This window comes from Artibeus jamaicensis, unplaced genomic scaffold (assembly GCF_021234435.1).
Source record: "Artibeus jamaicensis isolate MK-2021 breed Jamaican fruit bat unplaced genomic scaffold, CSHL_Jam_final contig_786, whole genome shotgun sequence".
In the NCBI taxonomy this organism is placed as follows: Eukaryota; Metazoa; Chordata; class Mammalia; order Chiroptera; family Phyllostomidae; genus Artibeus; species Artibeus jamaicensis.
The window spans coordinates 4,348,468-4,374,270 of record NW_026521971.1 but is presented as its reverse complement, the minus strand read 5'-3'; the positions used below and the strand labels follow the sequence as shown (position 1 = coordinate 4,374,270).

The 25,803-nt window shown below is 46.0% G+C and overlaps 1 protein-coding gene across 7 annotated transcripts in view; it reads left to right on the top strand.

Annotated features, from left to right (window-relative positions):
* Positions 1-25,803, top strand: part of LOC119044166 (core histone macro-H2A.1) — a 74,103-nt gene that overhangs the window by 25,779 nt on the left and 22,521 nt on the right. For 5 of the 7 annotated variants that reach the window (XM_037138408.2, XM_037138410.2, XM_037138407.2 and 2 more), the window contains exons 3-5: positions 8,468-8,574; positions 9,001-9,198; positions 25,017-25,127. In XM_037138408.2, the coding sequence (XP_036994303.1) occupies positions 8,468-8,574; positions 9,001-9,198; positions 25,017-25,127 (416 nt within the window). The remainder of the gene's footprint in view (positions 1-8,467; positions 8,575-9,000; positions 9,199-25,016; positions 25,128-25,803) is intronic. The other 2 variants (XM_037138411.2, XM_037138409.2) reach the window with 1 other exon arrangement.

Below are 25,803 nucleotides of genomic sequence, written 5' to 3'. Positions count from 1 at the left end.
TTAGCAGGCAGAGGAGAGATGGGCACTCAGGGCCACTTGACCCCTTTTGTGTCTCCTTTGTCTTCAGTGGGCATCTCAGGAGGGTGATGCATGCCCATGTTCCAAGGCTGGCTCCTGTCCTTGATGGAGCTGCTGCCTGGCCAAGGAGCCCTGGATTCCTGAGGGGGCAGGCCCTGAGAGTCCCAGGAGACCACCAAAGGGCACATGGCTTGGCTCCGTAAAGGCTGGAGACCGTCCTGCAGCCTGTCATGGGCGAGGAGGACAGTCTTCCTGCAGGGATGGGCCCAGAAAGACAAGTAGTCACCGGCAGGGAGGAGGAATGTTGAGGGCTTGCAGCATGAGACAGGTGTGAGCACAAGAGGGGTGATGGCTGTTGGAGTGCCGTGTGCTGGCGGGAGGGGTGGGTGGTCTGCTCAGTGTGCTGGCTATAACACCGACAGGACAAGTGAGGTCCTGGGACAGCACTTAACGGCCAGAGGTGGCCTGAGGGCTGCCATGAGGAGCCACAGAGTCTCAGAGAGGAGAGGGCAGTACTGGTCAGGTGTCGAGCGGTTGTATGGCTCAGGTACTGAGGGTGGCCCGTGGGACCAGAAGCTCTTTGCCCAGCGGCCCTTCACTGTCCCCTTAGTCAAGGGGAGGTGAAGTCCTGGGTGACAGAGCTTAGGCAGATCCTTAGACGAGTGACCCTTAGCATCAGGAAAGCACTTGGTCAGACAGGGCCTAGCCCAGGCTGGTACAGGTGACCCCAGGAGTGGCAGTCCCTCCTGGGGGCTTCTCTGACTACAACACACTCAGATTGTTCTAAAAACAATCAGTCTTGAAAAGAACCTGAGCCTTGGCTGATGGTTCAGTGGGTTGGAGTATTGTCCTGTACACTAGAAGGTGGTGGGTTCGATTCCTGGTCAGAGCACGTACCTGGGTTGCAGGTTTGATCCCCAGTTAGAACCTGTTTTAGAGGCAGCTGATCAGTGTTTCTCTCCCTCCCTTCCTCTCTTTCTAAATTCAGTAAGCATGTCCTTGAGTGAGAATTAAAAAAATTAGGAGAAAGAACCTGAAAAGTCTTCATATGCCCAGGACTTCTTCTAGAGAAGCAGGATAAAGCAGGCTGGGACAGACGTGGGAGCAGGAGGGTGTCGTGACCCGTAGCTGAGCGGGCCAACTGGGTGGCGCGTCGCATGGCTGCCCCTTCTCATTTACACTGTTTTCATTTTACATTTGAAACACACTGTGCACAAGATAAACTCAAACAGCACACAGGGTAGAGCAAAACGTCCCCTCTGACCTAGGCCCCGACCCAGTTCCAGGAGGCAGAGCCGTGCAGCACCCGGTGCACCGGTGTGTGAGCACTGATGACAGGCGGCGCTGCTGCTCCCCGCAGCGGCAGCCCGCCGCAGTTCGCACTCACTGCAGCTGTTGCCCCTAAACGTCCATCTGGGGAATGGCACCCTGTCAGGGCCCTTTAAGTGAGTTTCCTCTTTACATTACACTCTTCAAATCGTTTCATTTCAGCAGACATCTCTGATTGCTCTCCCCTTCCTGAGACGAATTAAGAACAAATGGCTGTGATTTTTCATATGAAAACAAACATACGTTTTAACCACTTCCTTGTATTTTAACACAGAGTCCTTGAAAGCAAGTGACTGGTGGGGCAGAGGGCCCGGCTTAGAGCGGGTCTCTCCGGGCCTCCCACCTTCCTTCCTGGGCCTTGACTTGCGCTGCCTCAGCAGCGGCCTGGGCCCTGCCCCTGGCCCAGCACACCCTGCCCGCGTCAGACCGAAGTCCCAGAGCCCGTTCCACAGCAGAGACTGCCTGTGGGGCCACCCTGGGTGCTGCGTTCTATCAAGGCAATCTGGCAGCACCGAGGTTAATCAGGTTCAAGTGCATTTTTCAAACACATGTAAACTGTTAAGTGTAACAGCAAAGAGTAAACTGTTGGGGGAGGAAACACCAGGTTTTCGAAATACATTGCTGTTCTTCTCTGCTTGTCTCTCTCATCCATCCATCTAGCCAGCCAGCCAGCCAGCTACTCTGTTAGAGGAAGGAAACTGAGGAAAAGAAAATCTAGTTTTCTCCCCCTAGAAATCAGGCCTGCGGTACTTTTAAAAGGTCAAGTGTGTGGCTGTAGCCTCAATCACAGTAGCTTACATGTACCCGGTCTTCTCGGCATGTAACTTGGTGACTCTTTAGTCCTTGTGAGCCTAGAGGCAACCTCAGGTATCACCCCTCTTTTATGGAGTGGGAACCGAGAATCACATGTGTCTGGATGAGTCGCAACTCGGTGCAGGAGCCGGGATGTAGGCCCAGGCTGTGCGACAGCAGACCCCAGCTCTAACCTTGGTGCGCCGTGGCGCCCGCGCTCTGCCACAGACAGACCCAGGAGGTGGCCTGCACAGGTGCTCTTGAAGTTTGAAGAAGGTAGCGGAAGGCCCTCCGGGAGGGAAGGTATTCAGGCACTGAGCTGTGTCAGCAAAAGTAATGTTTGCTGAGAATTATACTATCTCCTCTTTGTTAATCTGTATAATGCAAATTTTTTTTCTTTTACTTTGAAATATAAAAACCAATGGCTGACTTTAGAAACTCCCCACTGAAGCTGTGTTTCTCATTGGGAGAGTTTGTGGGGAAGGTGAGACCCTGGACCACATGCTGCCCCTTGGACCCCTGGCCCTTAGGAGGGGTCTGTGATGTGGGCTTAACAGCAGTGGACAGGCTCGTGTCAGCGTTGGAGCATCCGCACGAGAGCAGCTGGATGCCTCATTCTCATGCAGCGACTTGCCCTCTGCACGGAACGCGTTGCCTTCAGGTGCTGCTGTAGGCTTTCTTCTCTCCCTGGAATCCCTGGCTCCTTGAGGCCCCCGGGACAGGCAGACTTGAGAGCTTCACTCTGGCCCACAGGCGGGCCCCAGAACGCCAGGTTGATGGCTCATCAGGCTTCAGACCCTGCCACTCAGCTGGAAAGGTGGGACTTGTGCCAGTGGCCTCAAGGCCCGGAGGGAATTGGAGGAAACTGGTGCAGGCAGGACGCAGGAAACCCTTAGCCGCGCTCTCGGATTGGGGTCGATTGGGTTAAGGCCTTCGGGGACGGTGTAGAACTGCTCTGAACTCAGTGAACTGCTGATGGAAGCCTGGTGACTGCAGAGAAATTACAATGAACAGATTCCTTGTCATGTTGTTGGCTTTGTAGCAAATATCTGTTTTCTCCTTGGGATTACGTGAACATTTGCTTGTCTTTGATTTCTGGTTGTTACTCTCAATCTTTCTTTTGTTAGAGGAGACGCTTCAAACAGCTCTGTAGAAGCCCCTGACTCTGTCCTTTGCAAGGTTTGTGTTTAGAAGTTGGCGCGGCCTCCACACATCACCTGTTAGCTGTTAGGAGTCTGACTCTGCAAACCATGACTTCATCTCCCTGAAGGAAGACAGACAGAACGCTTCAGCACTGCAGATATGGTTCAATTCAAGATGTTTGGAGGGGGAAGAGAAAAGCTGTAAGCCTTTGGTCTCTGGGTGAACTTGGAAAACAGACCTGTCAAAGGTATTCACGTTCAGACAGCTGGTCTGGAGCTGGAAAGGCTGCCAAATTATGCTGTTCCTCAAGGCTGCAAGAATTTTGTGAAGTGGCCTTAAAATGATCATGCTCAGTGAGGCTGGGGAACGCTGGGCCCGGACGTGCCTCTGTACAGGACGTGCTGTGCTGGGGGGAGAATAAGGTCGCCGCGCTGGTCCAGGCCAGCACAAAGGAGGGAGCCAGCTCACTACTTGCCAGAGACTGGGCTGGGAGCCAGAGATGCTGGGGTGTCTTGCAAATCAGATCTTCAAACAAATAAGCAAAAAAACCTTTAAAAAATAGCACATGAGTTGGCCAATGTTGTTCCTTCAGCATGCCCCCTTCACAGTGTTCATAATTAGGGAACCTTACTACACTTAGGGTTCTCTCCAGAGCTGACCCCCCAGGGCCGGGCCCCCAAACCAGCTGAGTGTTGGCCCCCAACCCCTGCTGAGTAATAGAATGAGGCCATCACCGGCCTGGAGGACTTGGCTTGAGGGATGGAGAACCTGCTATGGGATGTGTTTCTTATCCTAACTGCTCCCTGCACTTTCCTCCCCTGGTTTGTTTTGGTTACAGCCCCTGGGGCTGTGGCTCCCGAAAACTCCCTCAAAGGGAGGACGAGAGTGTTGAGCGAGCTTTGAGCTCGGGAAACCATGGAGAATAGAATTTACGTCTGCAGATCTGGTTCTGTCCTGGTTCTCTTTCTCAGAATTCCTTTTCTCTTGAACCAGTGAGAGGTTTAAAAAATGTTTTTTTTTTTTAATTTTTTTTAAGATTTTATTTATCTTTAGAGGGCAAGAGAAGGAGAGAGGGAGAGAAATATCAATGTATGGTTGCCTCTAGTGCGTCCCCTGCTGGGAACTGGCCTGCAGGGAACCGACCTGCACCCCAGGCATGTGCCCTGACTGGGAATCGAACCGCGATTGTCTGGTTCGCAGGCCCACGCTCAATCCACTGAGCTACACTAGTCAGGGCTGTTTTTTTTTTTAAAGATGCACAAAACCTTCCCAAACACAAGCTGCACCACAGGCAGAACCTCCACCCCTGTGCACAGGTGGGGGCTCTATTCAGCTGATGCTGGCCCTGGCCCATCCCCACAGGCTCAGGATGCAGTGGCAGGAACCCACATCTAGCCCTGAGCCTGGGCTTCCGTGACTGGGCTTCCGTGACTGAGCTCTCGCTCTCATTTGCAAAGCCTGGATCACTTACTGGGAGGGAAACTCAGTCAGGAAGTGTCCTCTGGAGGTGTGCGCCCTGTCCCATTGCTCAGCAACGGGCACCTGTCTCCCAGAAGGCAGAGAGGACTGTTCGACCTCATCCAGTTGCTGTCATTTTGCAGCTCCCTCTCTCCCCTGAAGGGGCAGCCCTCTCTCAGCCAGGAAGGCCCTTTAGCACTGGGCTTCTAAAATCAGACTAAGGCTGAAAGGGTGGGTTTTACTGAACGGTTGGCCAGGGGTGGGCATGTGCCCTGGATCCCTGCGTTTGTTACCAGTCAGATTTTCTCCTCCATCTTCGTTGGCTGTTGTAAAATGCCCAGCTGTCTGCCTGCTGCAGCGCGGGTGCGGCAGGGCGCACACTTCTCCCAAAGGTGTGTCTCTGAGGTGTTCTGTCTTTTGTGTCCCTTGATGAAGGGTTACTATGGTAATGTCCTGTGGCAAACAGGCAGGAGGAAATGGAAGATAAGGTTTGTGCTTAGCTCTAGGTGGAGTGTGGATCTCTGCCCCTCCTTATTTTCACTTGGCACGGCTTCCCTCCCATCCCACGGGGCTGAGTTCAAAAGTGAGCTGGAGTTTTGCAAAAAGGATGGGGTCCTGGATTTTCTGGGTCCTTGGTGAGGAAGGCAGCAGAATGACGCCCTTGCCCAGCTCTTTACAGGGGGCTGGAAACCCTCCTCCTGCCGCTGCACACATGTAGCCCAGCCACTCCACTCCACCTCATTGTCACTCGCAGGTGGGTCAGGTCTGGCGCCCCGAATCTACTGCTTCATTAGTGGTAAATGAGTTCAGGCCAGTGGACGTTTCAGCCACAAAGGGAGAGTTCAAGGTGGGTGGGGGGAAGCTCATGGAAGTTGGGGGGATTCCTGGAGAGTTGACCTTCAGCGCTCTCAGCCACAGGTGCTACTTACAGGTCACTCCATTGCTTTATTTCCCTGTGTTGTCTACTTCCCATCCCCTACCCAAATCAGGGGGCCAAGCACACTGAGTTCTGGTGATCCCTCACATGCTCCAGGTCTTTGCGGTCATTGTCACCATCTTCCTGCACAAATAGAGCAGTGCTGCCCAAAATAAAAAGACCACATCCCTCCTCTCCTTCCCCCCACCAACGGCCACTGTGCCTTTTCTGGGGCAAGCCTTCCACTAATACTCCAGACAGAAAGAGGAAGCAGGCCCCTCAGCTTTCTTGAGAAACCGTAGTTTCAAACGATCTTCTTGCCACAGGGGTGGGCTTGGGGCACCACTGTGAGTGTTTCTGTGCCTCTTTTGGAAGAGGCCAGGTAGAGTGTCCTTAGCACGCCACAGACGCTGATGGGAGTGGGGGTGCAGGAGCCAGTCAAGTGGGCTCCCTCTCCCACTGCAGCTGTCCCTCTGCAGCCGTCCTGCTGCGACCGGCCCTCCGGCCTGTGCCTTTACGCTCAGCTGGGCTTCTGCTCCCCCGCCCAGGCATGGTCAGGACTGTAGCGCTGCAGATATGCCGCCTCCACCAGGGACAGGGCAGAATGAAGCTGGGCTGGACAAGCAGGCGTTTCTGCATTCATGGCTCCTGAGCCCTAGGGTCATTTAGGCATCCAAGCACCCTTCCCTGCTTGGCTAAGGTAGGTCCACCTGTGCTGGGCATTGGCTCACACTGCCAGGAGCACTTGGAGGGAAGCTTCAGGGAAACCACTAGGTGGGCCATTCCCTGCCCCTAAACAAGGGCTGTGCTGGGGAACATGGGGAACAGCTCTGTCAAGACTAATAGGTGAGCATAGGAGACGTACTATTGCTCTCCCCCTTTCCCTGGACCTCTCTCTAGTCACTGTCACATGTGAAATCCAAGGTGAGGGGTTCTCACCAGGGAGCATCGAGCAGGCAGGTGCCTCTGGTGTCCTGTGTCATCAGTGCTGTGGTTACTGATAAATGAATTCCTGCTGTTGCAGGTGTGACTGATTTTTCACTCCCACCAACAGGAGAGTTCTCGGGAGTAGCCAAGCAGCTTTTCAGCCTCCACACTGAGCAGTTTCTGCATTGGGCGCAGCTGTTAGTACCTCCTCACAACGAATACTATGTAATATTGTGAATTTTAAATGCGTGGTTTTCACATAGCTGGAAATTTTCCCCCTAGTTACTTTATAGTGTTTCCGAGTTGTGACTTGGCAGAGATTTCTCGTGTTTCCAACATAACCTAAGTTGCTGGGAGTTCGTTAGTGCCAGAAAGAGGTCAGATTCGAGTTGAGCCCAGAGCGTGGACTGGAAGGACACTGTGGCAGGACCGAGGTGTGGGCGGAATTGCAGAGGTGGGGGTGTCACGTGCATGTTGAGAGAGTCTCTGTTTCTCGTGAAGAAACGCGGTGAGGAGGTTGGCAGTCTGCAGGAGAACCGTGCCGCAGGGGCACAGTCTTTGATTTCCTCGTCTTTGGTGCTGAGGCATCTTGTCTGGCAAGAGAGAGCCCGTCCAGAAAGGCAGGTAAAGAAACCCTAACCTAGGCAGCCACAGGTTGGGCTCAGATCCCTCTAGCTTTCTTTTTCTTTATTTTGAGCAATGTCAAATTTATAGAATGTTCCTGAAAGAGGAACACCCTTGTATCCTCACCTAGATTTACCGGCTGTTAAAATTCCACCACCATTACTTTCCGCTGTAGAATTTTTCAGAGTTATTCGAGAGAGAATTGCAGACACAAAGACATTTCACCCCTAAGTACTTCAGCATGTATCGTTTCAGAAAAAGGAGTTCCCTGTGGAGTGGTGATACCATGATCACACCCGAGAAGAGCGGTAATTCCCTGGTGTCTAACTGCCAGTCCACATCCTGATCTGCTCCGCTGTCTCCAAAATGGGTTTTCTAGTTTTTTTTGTAATCAGGATCCCATGTGACAAATTGTATTTGGTTATTATCTCTCTTCAGTCTGTTTCTAATCTACATGCACCCCACCTCTTTCTTTTTATACATATTTTTATGATGTTGGCTCTGTAGAGTCCAGTCGTCTCTCCCCAGTTTTGAGCCTGAGTGTGCAGGCGGTCGGTGTGGACTCCATGGACACAGGCTGACTAAGCACCTGTCATATGCCACCGCCCCCTCAAGCCCCGTAAACCCACGGAAGACCCATTGCTCAGTCCCAGGCCTGCACGGTTCACTCTCGGGCCACGATGTTGGCTCCTCAGGGTTGGTCCTGGCGACACCTGGATGCTGACTGCAGGCAGCCCTGTTCTGGCAGATCTCAGCTCTGCCACTTCTTACTGAGGGACCTTTGGCTGGCCTCTCCTCCTCTCAAATCCTCAGGGTCTTCATTTCCAAAACAAGGGGTTGTACCAGAGGTTTGACTCGATACCTCTGTGACTCGACTCAGAGCATGCCAGGCAGACTGCCTGCGTCTTGCCCCTCAGGGGGCTGCTTCGGGAACCGGTGCCTGTGCCCTTCCCAGCACCAGGATTGGGGGCCGGGAGGATGTAGGTGGTCCTCTGATGCCCTAACTCAGGGGTGTCAGACTCATTTTCACCGGGGGCCACATCAGCCTCGCGGTTGCCTTCAAAGAGCCAAATGTAATTTTAGGGCTATATTAATGTAACTACTCCTTAACTAGGGGCAAGGGGCTCAGTGCTGCCACCGGGTAGAAACAGAGTGCTGGGCCAGATAAAACACAGTTGAAGGGTGGATTCGGCCCTTCACAGGGGCGGGCCTCGTGTTTGCCACCTGTGCCCTAACGTGACCGTGTGCTGTTCCCCACAGCGGAGATTCTGGAGCTGGCTGGCAATGCGGCCAGAGACAACAAGAAGGGACGGGTCACGCCCCGCCACATCCTGCTGGCCGTGGCCAACGATGAAGAGCTGAATCAGGTAAGGGGCTCTTGTAGCTGCTCCGCCCCAGGCCCCTGAGCAGCCAGTCATGCTGTGTGAGAGACAGCGGTCTGTGCAGGGGCGTTGGTGTTTGGCTGGCTGTCAGTGGTGTGGACCGCGTTGTGGACTGTTAGCAGCGTCCCCGCCCCTCACAGCAGTGTCTCCTGAAGGCCTTATTGGGAGTGGGGGGCAGGGATGAAACAAGGTACTTGGTGCTCCGTAGAGGAAAGAGATCATCAAAATTCCCCACCCTGAGTGAGGGACTCTGAGGACTTGTTCCTGTGTAGTAAACCTGGGTCCCATCTGCCTCCTTGTAGAGGTGCTCTACCAACCAAAACAGAAAGCCTGGATGGGCAGGGCTGATGTCTTGAAGGTCAGGGGCAGGGTGGCCTGGCTCACCATTTGCTACTTTGGTTTTCCTGCAAGCTGCTAAAAGGAGTCACCATAGCCAGTGGTGGGGTGTTGCCAAACATCCACCCGGAGTTGCTAGCGAAGAAACGAGGATCCAAAGGGAAGCTGGAAGCCATCATCACGCCACCCCCAGCCAAAAAAGCCAAGTCTCCATCCCAGAAGAAGCCCACGTCTAAGAAGACAGGAGGCAAGAAGGGGGCCCGGAAATCCAAGGTACGCGATTCATCAGGGGTGTGTGGGGCAGGGCAGGGCAGTGCAGACAGGTGGGTCGAGAGGGGCCCCTTCCTGCTGAGTGCTCATCCCACTGATGGGGTGCAGCACTACCAAAGGACATGTGGGAACCAGTTACAGAGGGTCTGGTCCTGCTCAAGTGGCCAAAGTCTGGACACAGTTTGAGGACTGGATTCCTGTAGGCAAGGGGGATGCAGGGAGGGAGCTGGGTAGATCGGGGTCAAAGGGCCTCATGCCTGGCCTTTTGAGGGGACGCCCTCACCTGTGGGAGGTAAGTTGTGTGCACAGGAGCTTCCCTGTGCTGTGGACAGTGGCCATCAGGCCCTGCCCAGAGGTTGCCAGCCGCCTCCTTCCCCTGGCACTCTCAGAACCGATGTTGCATTGCCATAGCTGCATGTCCTCCTGGCCACGTTCCAGCCGGGACAGTCCAAGACAGTTTGCTTTTTAGAATGATTCCCTCATTAAGGAACAAAACAGGTGCGTTATTCAAGCCCTTCCTACTAGACTCAACTCGGACTGAAACCAGGTCATGGGTGCCAGTCTTCTTGTGGTGAGAGAAACCCTCTCGTTAGTGTGCCCCTTCATCACTGGGCTCTGCCTCCAGCAGCTGTCCCAGTGGGCTCCCGGGCTAGCAAATGAGGTCCAGTGCGGTTGGAGCTTTGTCTAGGTGAGTGGGACTGCCTGGCCCTGCGGCAGCCCCTCTGGAGTCAGCCTTCCAGCCACCAGCCAGACTAGGGGACAGTCACCTCTGGCAGAAGGTGACCTCACTATTTTGTAAGCCCCTCGACGAACTCCTTGGAAATGACTCGTTGGGTCTAATGATGCTGGTCAGGACAGTCTTACTCCTGGAGCACAAAGCCTCTCACCAGAGTGTAATGGTGAGGACACCTCCCAGGACAGCTGCAGGGGCCCTGACCCAGAGCCTCACACCTGCCGCTGTCCCAGCGTGTCCCCTCATGTGATTCTGTACAAAGACTGGGTCCCTGGTATGTCTGTGCCTCAGCCAGACTGGCTTTCACCACACGGGGACACCTTCCCTGACCTCTAACCTCCCATCCACACTCCTTGCAGGCCTTCCGTAGTTGAGGTGGAAGAGGGTGCACTTTTGTGTACATCCTTCTCTGTGCAAACAAGTGCTTCCCTGAAAACGTTAGAGTCGAAATACCTCTTTCCAACAGACCACCCGCCTCACTCCCCCCATTTTACCCCACCCGGCCCCAGCTCTTTGAGAGAGAAACCTGATATTGAAGAGCATCCTGTAAATCCATTTCCAGACGCTTGCACTCCACCTAGCTCACAAGTCCTGGAGGAGGCTTGGAGCCAGGCAGGGAATTCACAGAGTGCTCCGCTCTCATTCCTGCTAACTATAAAATTAGCAGACTGACGGTTTCTTTTCCCCCTTTCAACATTTGTAGTTGGGGGGAGGAGCAGGATGGGGAAGGCAGGGAAAAGTGCCTGTGCAACCCCTTTCAGATGTTACAGGAGAAGAGGAAGGTGCAAAGTCCATCTCTCTTTGAGAGCAGGCCCCAGGGAGCAGGCTGCCCACAGAGCAGGGCCCTTGCTGCTGGGCGAGGGGCACCAGCAGGGCAGAACCTCGTCCCTCTGCCTGGCCACCCTCCAGCTGTGGCCCGAGCCTTGGCCCTCGTTCCTGTCTGTGCAGCTCCCCGACTGCAGTGTGTCTGGCATCCCCGGGCTGACCCGTGCTCCCTGTCACTCCGATTCCCAGAGTTTTGCCCATGACTTTCTGAACTTTCCAACTGACCGAACACTGGGAAGGCTTTTTGGAACTATGGAGGGGGCGTGTGTGTCTTTTGCTCCTAGTAGCTATATTTGGAACTGTGTTTCTAATACCCACATGTCAATAATCGCTCGAACACTCCGCTTTTCCCTTGATTACAAAAGCAGGAAGTCTGTTATGGTGGTCTGTTTTTCTTCCACACAATGAATCACATTGTCTGCTTACTGTACGAGTGTTTGGCTAACATTAAACCCTGGGGGAAGCTGAAATTGGAACCGTGAACAGCTAATTTTCAAAACATTTGTTTAATGTAAATTGTGGTGTCAGCTCCCAGAAAGAGCGGAGAACCCTGCATCTCCAGGTTTAAGTGGAATGTTCTGAAAATAACCTTTCCAGAGACAGCCAGAGAGCCTTCGTAACATGCTGAAGTGCTTGCAGTGGAAGGGAGTTGGTATTTTTCAAGTGTCAACACTCAAATTCCCAATCATAATTTTCCCCCCAATTCCATGTTGTTGGAAGTTTTTGAAAGTCTCCAGTTGTGACAGCTGAGTCAGCCACAGTGGAAACGCTGAGAGAGTGGGGAAGGCAGCCGAGCCCCCGGGGGCCGGGAGTCTGTAGCCCTGGCAGTGCCTTAGGGCTCCCACTTCCTATGTGGGTGGCCTCAGGCAAGTCCGTGCCTCAGTTTACACCCCCTCCAATAAAATGATGGGGTCCATCCCAGACTTAGGACCCAGTGACTCAATGAATATTTGCATAATGTGTTTTTTACTAGGTAGTAGGTGCAAGAGTACATGGCGATAAAACCTCACTCCCACCAGTCCACCCCGCTTCCTCCCAGACAGGTTTCTGTAGTCAGTTTCTATGTACCCTTTCAGAAGGGCTCTGCCCGGAAAGGCCCATTAGATGTGCACACCCTGCCCCGTTCTACCGAAACACGTTACCCGCTGTTTTGGTGGGGTTCCACGGTGGCTAGGGGTTGCCACTCACCTGGCTTTGCATTCCAGTTCTGCCATTTCCTGGCTAGGTGGCCTTGGGAAGTGGCCTGACTTGGGAAATGACTTGACCTCTGTGGTATCTGTCTCAGTGTTCTCATCTGTAAAATGGGTGGTTGGTCGGCTTCAAAGAGAATTGATGTGAAGCACTTATAATAGTGTTGCCCAAATGTTAGCTGCTGGAGTTACGAACTCGGCGGTGCTTCAGTATCTGCACGTTTGAGCCTCCTTAGTGTCTCCTGTGTGACTCTGGTTACTTACATAGTATGCAAGACCAGTGTACCCAGATCTGCACGCATGGACTTCTGGTTGTTGCTGTCATTCACTCTGTGCACAGCACCACAGAGACGTCACTGTGTATGGGTCTCTGTGCTGCTCACGTGCCAGAGTGTCCGTAGGATGAAGTCCTCAAGGTGAACTTGCTGAGGCAGACAGTGTGGTTTTCAACTTTGATGGCTATTGCTTACATATAGAGCATTTTATCCCATTAAGAAATTTCAAAAGCCCGCTCATTCTTTCACCTTGTAACACTGGGTTGGTGAAAGATGTAGTCATGTGATCGGTATTGCTCACCACATCATGTGGTAAGTCCACATGTGTTCGCCATCACAGTTCTCAGTAGTGGGGTACAGCAGGGAGCTTGGTCTCATGAGGGGACCGAGTCCTCAGAGAAGGCTGTTGGGAGGAGAGCAGGCACAAGGACAGAAATAAAGTGGAGTGACGGCACGGGCAGTGTGATCGAACATGGGTGCTCAGGTGAGCCTTGTCGGCAAGGTGACACTTGAATGGAGACCTGACAGAGTGAGGTGTCGGGCGTTCAGGTGCCTGGGAGGAGACAAGTCCAGGAAGAGCAGCAGCTAGGGCCCCGAGGCAGGAGCACGCGTGGCTCCTTGCAGAGAGAAGCAGACAGGATTTGCATGCGGGGGCCCTCACATGTCTCTGGTGGATGCCTTTTGCAGTCAGAGAAGCCCAGGATCCTTTTCCAGATGAGGTTTCAGTGTGTAAAATACCAGATTTAGAGGAAACCACTTTTTTAAAAAAGAAAAAAAGTGTGGTTTTCCCTGTGATGAGAACTCTAGGATCTGCTCTCTTAACAGCTCCCACGTGCACCGTACAGCCGTGTTAACTGCGGTCCTCATGTCCTGCATCACAGACATGTCGCCTGCTGCCGCTTCTTGTTTCTGTACTGCACGAGGAGGGAAGGGGCTCACGGGGTGTGAGGCTGAGACAATTGAGGACCCCATTTAAATAAAATACAAAACTATAAATATAAAATTAGATGTAGCGCCTTAGATGGGATCTGCACACCTTAAGGGACCTTTATTATTTTCAGAGTAAATTAATTCTGCAAGGGTGGATATTTTGCTTTTTTGTTCTGATCTATCATTTAACACGGTGTTTGGGAGGTTCACCTAGGTTGCTGTGAGTAGCAGACAGCACCAAATCCGTACATTTCACTGTTCGAATGTACCATGATGTGCTTATTCTGTGGTTGAGAGATTTGTTTCCAATTTGAGGCTCCTACTGCAAAAGAGCAAGGCCTTCTGTGCACACACGTTGCATTGTGTTGGAAGTATGCCTCTGAGTGGGATTGTGATGTCTTGGGTGTTCGCGTGTTCAGCTTTAGGGAATGGGGCCGAATAGTTTCTTTCCCAAGTGGCAGTGCAGTGTGCCGTCCGGTGCAGCGTGCCATCCGGTGCAGCGTGCTGTCCAGTGCAGTGTATGGGAGCTCCAGTTCCACATTGTTGCCCAAGCAGGGACTTGGAAACTTAACTTTTAGCCATTCTGGTGGGTGTGTATTGTCCTGATGACTGAGTAGCTTTAGCATGTTTTCAGGTAAATTTTGGTCCTCTGGATATTTTCTCTTGTACAAATGTTTTATGCATTTTTTAAAAATTGGGTTATCTTGTTCATTTTAATGACTTACAGTTCTTTCTATATTATAGGTGAGCTCTTTTTCATTGACGCATAAGGTTATATTTGTTGACACATAATTGACACATGAGTATATTTGTTTTAGGTGCACAACATAATGACTTGCTATTTGTATACACAGCTGATACTTGAATAATGTTTTGTTGTAACACTGAGAGTTGCCTTGGGAACTGAGTTCTTGGTTATATATAGGCTAGCCTATGGCAAAATTGTTCCAAATTTTAAAAGATATTTGGAACAATATCTTTTGTTGTTCCAACATATTGTTCATATGTATGATTGTATCATCTCACAGCTTTCCCAGAACCTGTTGATGTTGTTATGAGAGGGCTTGCTGTATTGTGAAATAATCCCGTGAGTCTAGTTAGCATCTGTCACCATTCATGGTGATGAAGTTTTTTTCTTGTGAGGAGAACTTTCAGGATCTGATCTCTTAGCAGCTTTCAAATACGCAGTCCATTGTTACCAACTGTGGTCACCATGCTGTACCTCACATCCCTATGACTGACTGACTCATAACTGGAAGTTTGTACCTTCTGACCTGCTTCAGCTGATTCATCCACCCCCACCTCTGGCAACCACCAGTCTGTTCTTTGAACTGTTAGCTTAGTTTTTGTACTTGGGTTTTTTTAAGATTCCACATATAAGTGAGACCATATGGTATTTGTGTTTCTCCATATGACTTATTTCACTTAGCATAATGCCCTCAAGTCCATCCATGTCATTACAAATGGCAGTATTTTTTATGGCTGAATGATATTCCATCATGTATATTTTATTCTTGTATTGTTATTTATTATCATTGTATTTCCATACAAACAGCTGTAAGCCTATGTTTGCCCCACCCTGTGTTTGTAAAATACATCCTGTACAACAGATATGTATCACATTTTCTTTATGCGTGCATCCATCGATGGACGCCTCGGTTGTTCCCATATCTCGGCTATGATAACATGGGGGTGTGTATGTCCTTTGGAGTTAGTGTTTTTGTTTCCTTCCAGTACATACCCAGGGGTGGAATTGTCAGATCATGTAGTAGTTATATTTTTAACTTTTTAAGGAAACTTCATGTTAATTTTTGTAGTAGTTGTACCAATTTACATTCCCACCAAAAGGTCCTGTTTCTCCGTATCCTCACCAGCACTTGTCATCTCTTGTCTCAAGATATCTCACTCTGGCTTTCACTTCAATTTCCTGATACCGAGTGATATTGAGCACTTTTTTCTGGACTTGGCCATCTGTATGTATTCTTTGGAGGAAAGATCTATTCAGGTCCTTTGTCCATTTTTTTTAAACTGGGTTTTTGGTTTTTTGCTATTGAGTTTTATGAGTTCTTTGTATATATTGGATATTAATCCCTTATATGATTTGCAAATATTTCTCTGCTTCCATAGGTTGCCTTTTTATTTTGCTTATGTATTCCTTTGCTGAGCAGAAGCTTTTAGGAAGTTTGATGGAGTCCTACATGTTATTTTTGCTTTTGTTGCCTTTGCTTTTGGTGTCAAATCCAAAAATGTCACTGCCAAGACCAAAGTCTATAAGCACATCTATTATGTTTTCTCCTAAAGTTTTAGAGTTGTAGGTCTTCATTCAAGTCTTGAACCCATTTTGAGTTGATTATTACGTATGGTGTCAGATAGGGGTCCAGTTTCATTTTTTTGTATGTGGATATCTAGTTTCCCCAACACCATTTATTGAAGAGACTATTCTTTCCCCACTGCATATTTTTGGTGCCTTTGTCAAAAATTAAATGACAATACTGTTCATGAATTTATTTCTGGGCTTTCTGTTCTGTTCCATTGATCTGTGTGTCTATTCTGATGCTAATACCATACCATTTTGGTTACTACAGTTTTGTGATATAGTTTGATATCAGGAGCATGATTGCCTCAGTTCTTATTTCTCCAGATTGCTTTGGCTATTGAGGGTCTTTTGTGGTTCCACACAAATTTTAGGATTGATTGTTTGGTTTCTGTGAAAAATGCCAGTAAATACCCATTGGAATTTTATTAGGAATTGTATCAAATCTGCAGATTGCTTTGGGTAGTATGGGTTTTAACAGTATTCTGCCAATTCATGATCATAAAATATCTTTCCATTTATTTGTGTCTTCAATTTCTTTCACTAATGTCTTACAGTTTACAGGGTAGAGGTCTTTCATCTCCTTGATTAAATGTATGTCTAGGTATTTTATTCTTTTTGATGTATTATAAATGGAATAGATTTTATAGCTTTTCTGATAGCACATTATTAATGTATAGAAACAAAATTGATTTTTGTGTATTGATATTGTATCCTGCAACTTTACTGAATTTGCTGACTAATTTTAACAGGCTTTTTGGTACAGTCTTTAGGGTTTTTTATACATATTGTCATGGCATCTGAAAATATCCAGTTTTCTTTCTTTCTGATTTGGATGCCTTTTATTTCTTTTTCTTGCCTAATTGCTATAGCTAGGACTTCCAGTACTATGTTGGAAAGAAGTAGAAAGAATAGGCATTCTTGTCTTGTTCTTGCTCTTTAGAAGAAAAGCTTTCAGCTTTTTCCATTACTGAGCGTGATGTTAACTGTGGACTTGTCATATGTGGCCTTTATTATGTTGAGGCACATTCCCTCTGTACCCACTTCGGTGAGAGCTTTTATCATAAATGAATGTTGAATTTTGCAAATAATTTTCCTCCTTCTACTGAGGGCATAATATGATTTTTATCCTTCATTTGTGATTACGGGGTATCACATGATTGATTTGTGAATGTTGAATGATTTTTGCTTCCCTGGAATAAATTCCATGTGATTGTGATATATGATCCTTTTAATGTATTTTTGAATTTGGTTTGCTAATATCTTGTTAAAGATTTTTGCATCGGGTACATTAGCCTGTAATTTTCTTTTCCTATGGCATCTTTTGTCTGGTTTTGTAATTAGGGTATTGCTGGCCTCGTAAAATGAGTTTGAAAGTATTCCCTCCTCTTCTATATTCTGGAAGAATTTCAGAAGGATTTGTATTAATTCTTCTTTAAATCTTTGGTAGAAATAAATCACCAGTGAAGTCTCCTGGTCCTGCCTGGAGGTTTTTGATTATTAATTCAGTCTTTTTCCCAGTAATTAGTCTGTTCACATGTTCTGTTTCTTCATGATTCAGTGTTGGTAGATTGGATGTTTGCAGGAATTTATCCATTTTGTCCAGGTGTCTGATTTTCTGGCACATAATTGTATTTTTAGTCTTTTTTTCTTTGTATTTCTGTGCTATCAGTTGTAATGTTTCCTTTTTCATATCTGATTGTATTTGATTTCTCTTTATTTATTGGTAAATCTAGCCAAAACTTTGTCCATTTTGTTTACTTTTTCAAATGTCAGCTCTTAGTTTCATTGATCTTTTCTGTTGTTTTTAGTGTGTTTCATTTATTTCAGTTCTGATCTTTATTTCCTTCTTTCTGCTAACTTTGCGCTTTATTCTTCTAGTTCCTCAGGTTGTTGGGAAGTTAGGTTGTTTATTCGAGATTTTTCTTGTTTTTTGTTTTTTGATGTGGAATTTATCATTAAAATTTCCCTCTTAGACCTGCTTTTGCTTTCTCTTATAAGTTTTGGCACGTTGTAGTTCCATTTTCATTTTTCTTAAGGTTTTTCTTATTTCCCTTTTGATTTATCCTTTGACCAATTGGTTTACTAACATGTTGTTTAATCTCCACATATTTGTGTATTTATCAGAATTCTTGTCATTGATTCCTGCTTCCATTTTTCTGACCGTTGTAGTCAGAAAAGGTGCTTGATAGGATTCCAGTCTTCTTAGATTGATCAAGGCTTTTGTTTGATGGCCAAACACATGGTCCGCTGTGGAGAAAGTTTCATGTGCACCTGAGAGGAGTGTGTGTTCTGTTGCTTTGGATGGAATGTTCTGTACATGTCTGTTAATTCTATCTGGTATAACGTGTCACTTAAGGCTGATGTTTCCTAATTAACTTTCTGTCTGGATGATATGATAATTGACGAAAATGGGGTTCTGATATCTCCTGGTATTGTATTAATTTCTATCTAGAATACTTCTCTTTATGTTAATATTGGCTTTATATATTTATGTGTTCCTGTGTGGTCTGCATAAATATTTACAAATGTTATATCCTTCTGTTGGATCAACCCTTTTATCATTATATAATGGCCTTCCTTGTCTGCTATTGCAGTCTTGGTTTTAAAGTCCATTTCCTCTGATGCAAGTATAGCTATCACAGCTTTCTTTCGGTTTCCATTGGCATGGAAAATCTTTTTCTGTCCCTTCACTTTCAGCCTGTGTATGTCCTTGAATCTCAGGTAGCTTTCTTGTAGGCAGCATATAGATAGGTCTTGTGTCTTCATTCATTCAGCCCCTCTCTGTTTCTTGTTTGGAGAACTTAGTTCATTTGCATTTAAGGTAGTTATTGGTAGGTATGTACTTACTGCCGCCTTATTTTTTGGCTTTTTGTAGTTCCTCTGTTTCTTTCTCATTCTCTTGTTCTCTTTGTGATTTGATGATATTTTTAGTGGTATGATTAACTAGGTACCTTTCTCTTTTGTGCATGTCGATAATGGGCTTTTGCTTTATAAGTGATTAATACACCACTTCTACTGTACATTTATCTTTACCGGTGAGATTTATACTTTCTTACTTTTTCTGTTAACTAATAACACCCTTGCTTTTCAGCTTAAAGTAGTTCTATTAACATTTGTTTTATAAGGCTAGTTTAGTGGTTAACTTCTCCCCTTCAATTTTGAAGGACAACTTTGCTGGGTGGTAAAGTATTCTTGGTTAGGAGATTTTTGTTTTGTTTTGTTTTTTTTATATTAGCACTTTGAATATATCGTGGCACTCCCTTCAGTCCTGCAGTTTCTACTTACAAATCTGCTTATACTCTTTTGGGGACTCCTTTGTATGTAACAAATGAGTCTTGTTGTTTTTAAGATTCTATCCCTGTATTTCTCTCTTGCCATTCTAATTATAACGTGTGTCAGGTGGGTTTCTTTGGCGTTATCTTATTTGCAGTTCTTTGGGCTTCCTGGCAGGATTTTCTTCTTTTTATAGATGAATAACATCCCATACGATAGGGTGGGCAAAAGTAAATTTTTTGGGGCCATTGTGATATTCTTTTGAGAGAATAAAGCTTCTGTAATAACCATAACCTGCGGTCTTTTTCGTACCTTGCACACCCCTGCATGTACTGCTGAAAATCATCAGCATTAATGCTCACAGGTTAAGCCTCATCACCTGCCTGCTCCGGCGCTGCAGACACAGGGAAGCTCTCGGGCTCCTCCCGGTAAAACCACCCCGAAGGCCCAGGCGTCCGGAGCTCTGTCAGTCACGCTTCTCACCTCCTTGGGTCGTTTAGGAAACCTTTGTGTCTCACACGTTCAGAATTCACAGCTACATTTTCACAATATATTTAAGTATCTACAAAGAGTATAATTTTTCATATATGATAAAATTGACATTTAAAAAGAAAACATTCATCACTCATTTAAATGTATTCAAAGAAATCTAAATATTATGATGATTTGATATACCATCATCATTTAAAAAAATGCACAAACAGGCTTTTTTTTTAATAGTTGGGAATTTGACATTACGTTTCTCCTTGGGCCCTTATTTTCTTGCCCCACAAATTTTATCCTAATGTAACACACTTTTATGCTTCTAGTATTTTACCGGTCTTCACAACAAAAATGATGTATATAAATTCAAATTTTAAAAAATTTTTCATAAAAGCACTAAAGGTTATGGATTTTATAGGCTTGAAGAATGGTCACATTTAATAATACACAGTTGATCAAACTGAAAAATATATTACATATTTTAATAACAAGGAAAAAGTGAAATTTTCTCGGCACTATATGGTGTAGATGGAGACAGTTTATCAATGAACTCAAGTACTGTAAGATGAGTGTTGCTTATCGCTAAAGTGAAATAGGATTCAGCTCCCTATACTTTTATATTATAAGTCCCTGGAAAACCTTGTTCAGAAAAATAATTAAATAGGAATGGAGAAGATTTTGTAACGGCAACATTACTCAGTCCCCTGAACTCTTTTTGAGTTATATGCCAACAATCACATAGTAATCTGTCATCCATTTGTTTTAATAAATGTTTTATTGTAGAATCATTTTAAATTACAGAAAAGTTACAAAGACAGTACAGAGAGTTTCTCAGTGTCCCTCACCCAATTTCCTTGTTAACATCTTGCACAAACCTGGTACATTAGACACAACTAAGAAACCAACTTTGTTACATTACTATTAACCACATCAGTCTGTTCTTTAATGATCTATCAGCTGTTCACTCAATTTGGTATTTCTTCAGTTTTGTTGAAAGCACAGAATTAGAAACATCTGACTTGCAAAAGGATTTGCCATCCAGCCTTTCCCTTTCTAGTTTCCTGGGAAGTATATCAAGACAGTTTTATCAAGATTTACCTTGTAATTGTTGATTATACCTGTTTTTCTTTCGTGTGTCAAATCTGATACACTTAAGCTATGAGGAAAACCCAAATAGTAATAACTGTAATATATCTTCTCTGCTATCATATTTCTTTATAAAATGCTTTTTATCTTCTCATTCATATTAAAACTTTGGAGCTTCAGATTTAGCTCATTTAATTGATGGGAAATGTTCCAGGTCAGCTATATAACCTACATGCCAGAGCAGCCCTTATTGTTGATGAATTTGAGTCCTAAATGGACAAAAGGACAGGGTACAGGCCTTGCCCTGAGTCTACTGCCCAGATTCGTCCTGCAGGAACGAATGGCCACCTGTAATATTTCCCACCCCCTGCTTTCTTTTAAAAAAAATTTCCAATTACAGTTGAAATACAATACTACATTAGTTTCACGTGTACAACATAGTGATTAGACATTTATATAACCTATGAAATGATCACATCAGTAAGTCTAGTACCCATCATAGTAATTGCAGTATTATTGACCATATCCCCTGTGCTAAACTGTACATCCCTGTGACTGTTTTTATAACTGGCAGATTTGTACTTCTTAATCCCTTCACCTTTTTTAGCCATCCCTCCCTCACAATCTGGCAGCCATCAGTTTATTCTCTGTATCTATGAGTTTGTTTCTATTCTGTTTATTAGATTCCACATATAAGTGAAATCATATGGTATCTGCCTTTCTGTGTCTCACCTATTTCACTTAGCACAACATCCTTTAGGTTCCCCCATGCTGTTCTAGGTATCACGAGTTCATTCTTTTTCATGGCCGAGCAGCATTCCATAGTGTATCCGTACCACATCTTCTTCATTCAGTCATCTGTTGACGGGCACTTGGGCCACTTCCATATTTTGGCTGTTATAAATAATGCTGCAGTGAACATAGGGATGCATATTTTTTGATAAATTAGTGTTTCAGATTTCTTCCCATAAGTGGAATTGCTGGGTCATACGGTAGTTCTGGTTTTAATTTTTTGAAGAACCCTCATGCCGTTTTCCTTAGTGGCTAAACCAACTTGCAATCCAACTGTGTACAAGGGTTCCCTTTTCTCCACATCCTCACCAACACTTGTTGTTTGTGGGTTTATTGATGGTAGTCATTCTGATGGGTATGAGGTGATATTTCATCGTGATTTTAATTTGCATTTCCCTGATAATTAGTGATGTTGAGCATCTGTTCATGGCTGTTGGCCATCTATGTCCTCTTTGGAGAAATGTCTATTCAGGTCCTCTGTCAATTTTTTAATTGGATTGTTTGTGGGTTTTTTGGTGTTAAGTTATATGAGTTCCTTATATCGTTGGCAGATCTCTCCCTTCCATTCAGTTGGTCATCTTTTCATTTTGTTGATGGTTTCCTTTACTGTGCAAAACTCTTCAGTTTGATGCAGCCCCATTTATTTATTGTTTCCTTTGTTTCCCTTGCCTGAGGAGACATTCAAAAAAATATTATAAGAACAGTGTCAACCCTAGCTGGTGTGGCTCAGTGGATTGAGTGCCAGCCTGTGAACCAAAGGGTTGCCGGTTTGATTCCCAGTCAGGGCACATGCCTGGGTTGCGGGCTGGGTCCCCAGTAGGGAGCGCATGTGAGGCAACCACACATTGATGTTTCTCTCCCTGTCTTTCTTCCTTTCTTCCCCTCTCTCTATAAATAAATAAATAAAATATTTTAAATATTTTATTTATTTATTTATAAACAATAGGTCAACAGTCAGACCAAAGAAGAAATCAAAAGATACCTGGAGACAAATGAAAATGAAAACAGAATGACCCAAAAACCTATGGGACACAGTGAAAGCAGTTCAAAGAGGGAAATTTAAAGCAATGCAGGCCCACTTTAAGGATTAAGGGGAAAAACTCAAATAAACACATTAATCTTTCATGAAAGGAACTAGAAAAAGAAAAACAAGCCCAATATGAGTATAAGGAAGTAAACAATAAATATCTCTTGTGGATTTTTGGCTTGTGGTTACCATGTACTTCTTATACACAAAGCCATAGTTATAGCGCTGTATTTTAAGTTGTTGGTTGCTTAAGTTGAAACACAATATAAGCACCACAAGTCTTACTAAGCCCTCCATGATTATGTTTTTGTGATTATTTTTATTTTGTATACATATCAATTTATTGCTGTAATTACACATGATCTTCCTACTTTTGCCATTTAGCCTTTGTACTAACTTTATAGTAGATTGATTTACTTCTTTTATTATGTGTTTGCCTTTGTGAGAATTTTTCTCTGTTCTATATTTTCCTAATTCATATTTTGTTATCTTTTATTCTTAAAGAAATCCCTTTAACATTTCTTGTAATACTCATTTAGTGGTGATGAAGTCTTAGTTTTTTTTTTTTACCACCAGGGAACCTCTTTACTCTCTCTCTCTCTCTTTTGATTCTAAATGGATAGAGTGGTTTTATTGTAGATCCTTGCTTTTTACTTTGAATATTTCATGCCAGTCCATTCTGGTCTGAAATGTTTCTGTTGAGAAATAAATAACAGTCTTATGGGAGCTCCCCTGTATGTCACTAACTGCTTTTCTCTTGCTACTTTTATGATTCTCTACTTATGTTTTACCTTTGGCATTTTCATTGTGACGTGTCTTGATGTGGGCCTCTTTGGGTTCATCTTATTTGGGACTCTGATTCCTGGATTTGTGTGTCTATTTCTGTCAGCCATTATTCTTTCACATTAAAATTTCAATTCCTTGTTCTCTTCTTGTTTGTGTACCCCTGTGATGCAAATTGTTGCTATACTTGATGTTGTCCAAGAGGTCCCTTAAACCAGGGGTCCCCAACCCCTGGGCCATAAACCGGTATCGATCTATGGCCTGTTAGGAACCAGGCCGTACAGCAAGAGGTGAGCAGTGGGTGAATGAATGAAGCTTCACTTGCATTACCACCTGAGCTCTGCTTCCTGTTCCCCCACATCCCAGCCTGGTGCATGGAAAATTGCCTTCCACAAAACTGGTGTCTGGTGCCAAAAAGGTTGGGGTTACTGCCTTAAACCATCCTTACTTTTTTTTTTTTTTTTTTTGCTTTTCTGATTGATTGTTTTCTGCTGCCTTGTCTTCCAGATTGCTGATATGATCTTCTGGTTCATCTAATGTGCTGTTGAGTCCATCTAATGAATTCTTCACTTTAGTTTTTGTATTTCTCATTTTTAACTTGTTCCTTTTTACAGTATCTATCTCTTTGTGTAAGTTCTCACTTAGTTCATCTATTTTTGTCCTAAGTTCATTGAACAGTCTTATAACCAGTGTTTTGAACTCTGTGTCTGGTAGATTACTTGCCTCCATTTCATTTAGCTCTTTTTTTCTGGAGTATTCTCCTATTTTGTCATTTGGGACATGCTTGTTTCCTTACATTGGCTGTCTCCCTGTGTGTGTTTCTATGTATTAAGTAGATCTGCTAAGCCTCCCAGTCTTGGCAGAGTGGCCTTAGCTAGTAGTTGTCTTGTGGGGCCCAGTGGCACCATCTCTCTGGCCACCTGAGCCAGGTGTCCCTGGTGTGGGTAGTCTGTGTCATCCTGTTGCAGTTGAGCCTTGATCACTGTTGGCACATCAGTGGGTGGGATTGACCCTCGGGCGGACCAGCCGTGAGGACTGGACATGACTGCAGCAGAGATGTTCTGCTTTCTTGATTTCGTTCCCACCGGACCCTCCCTTAGGAGTGATATACTTTTTGGCAATAATTAGGGCAAGGAAAGGGTTTAGTGTCTAAGCAAAAATTGTCATTGTTACCACTGTCATCACTACAATATATGCGGATGCAGAAAATCCCCAAATGACTCAAAATACCCATTTTTTTTTAAACACAAGCCTCATCCTTAGCCAAGATATGTAAAAGACCAGGAAAGACTAGCACTCCTCCTCCCAGGTGTGCCATGCTAGTGTGTAGTTTGGGAAGTGGGAGAAGGATGGTTGTGCAAGGAAGCCCAATGTGAACCCTTGGCCACAGGCTTAAGTTTCTCTTAGGGCAGGTCAATTTTAGGAAAAGTACATGATGAGAAAGTCGAGGATCTGGAAACTGATGAAACTTCTCCATGCAACATAAGTCTGGAAAGGCTCTTGGGAGCCCCAGGACACACACCTTCAGACTGAATGATGCTGGACATGCTGGGGTACATGCCTCCAATGGGAGCTGGGGGTCTCCAGGCAGATGGCAGGCTCACCACGACACTCCCTGTGGATCCTTCTCCGGGGCTGGTTTTACTGAAGGGGAGTCAGGGAGTCTTACCCTGGGCTGGGGAGAGTCGGAAGACTGGTCCTCAGTCTGCTTTTTGGCTCTTTGAGAACTAATGACCTAGAACAGTTTTTCTCTTCAAACTTGAATAGTGTATAGCCACCTAGAAAGGGGAGACTATTAAGAAATATGTACTTCATCTAACTTTATGAAAATGGGTCTGTTCTAAATTATCAGTGTAAAGTTTTGCCTTTGATAGCTAATTTTTTAAAGTGCTGAAAATACAGTTTAACGTTTTTCATAGAATTCTTGTACTTCAAAATAATGTGCACCCCCCACTCTGAGAAAAACTGAGGGGCGCTGGCGATTTAGTTTCCTGTTTTCTCTTGAGTGCTATGGACAAGGCCTGTGAGCTGCATCCTAGTCAGACACGCCCAGATGCGTGTGTCTCAGCCTGTGCGGGCCTTGTACTGACTCTTCCATTTGTGCAAGAAGAAGCAGGGAGAAGTCAGCAAGGCAGCCAGTGCCGACAGCACGACCGAGGGCACGCCCACCGATGGCTTCACAGTTCTCTCCACCAAGAGCCTCTTCCTCGGCCAGAAGGTAGGCAAACGTGCAGCCTTGGACTGCTCTTGGGCCCTGGGAAGGAGGGGCACAGGCCACCTCCACTGGCAGGAAGGCCTGGGGATTGTAGAGGCCACTCCCGGTCTCCTGTGGGGTGGGCGGTGAGGGGGGTGTGGGGGGCGTTAGGAGGGGCCTCCTCAAGTGCCAGAAGGAGGCTGGCAGGTGGGAAGAGGATGTGGTGGTAAAGACGGGGGAGGGCTCCTATGGGGTGTCGGGACACCCCGGTCAGCCTTTAGAAGGAGCTGCTGATGTGGTGTTGCCTGGTCATCAAATAGCACTGGCCAGAGAAACAGCCAGAAGTTAAAACTGGGTCCTGGAAAAGGAGAGATCTAGCAGGCAGCCCATGCATCTTGTTGGGCACTGGAGGTAGAGCCCCTGACCTGGGGGACAGCATTGTTAATCTAGAGGTATATAAGGGGTGCACGGAGCCCCCTGATGACTCCTCCAGCCAATTATTTGGTTTTGTTAACTGTGGGCAGTATATTTTCAGCTGCCCCAGTGATGCAACTTTGCCAGGACATCATGGTTTTGTAAAAGATGATTCACTTTTGTTGAAAATAAAAATGATGCAGAGGCTTTTAAGACCTGAGAATGAGAGCAAATTAATCCTCCGATGACACTGAAAATGGGGGCGGGGAGAGAGCGAATTAAACTC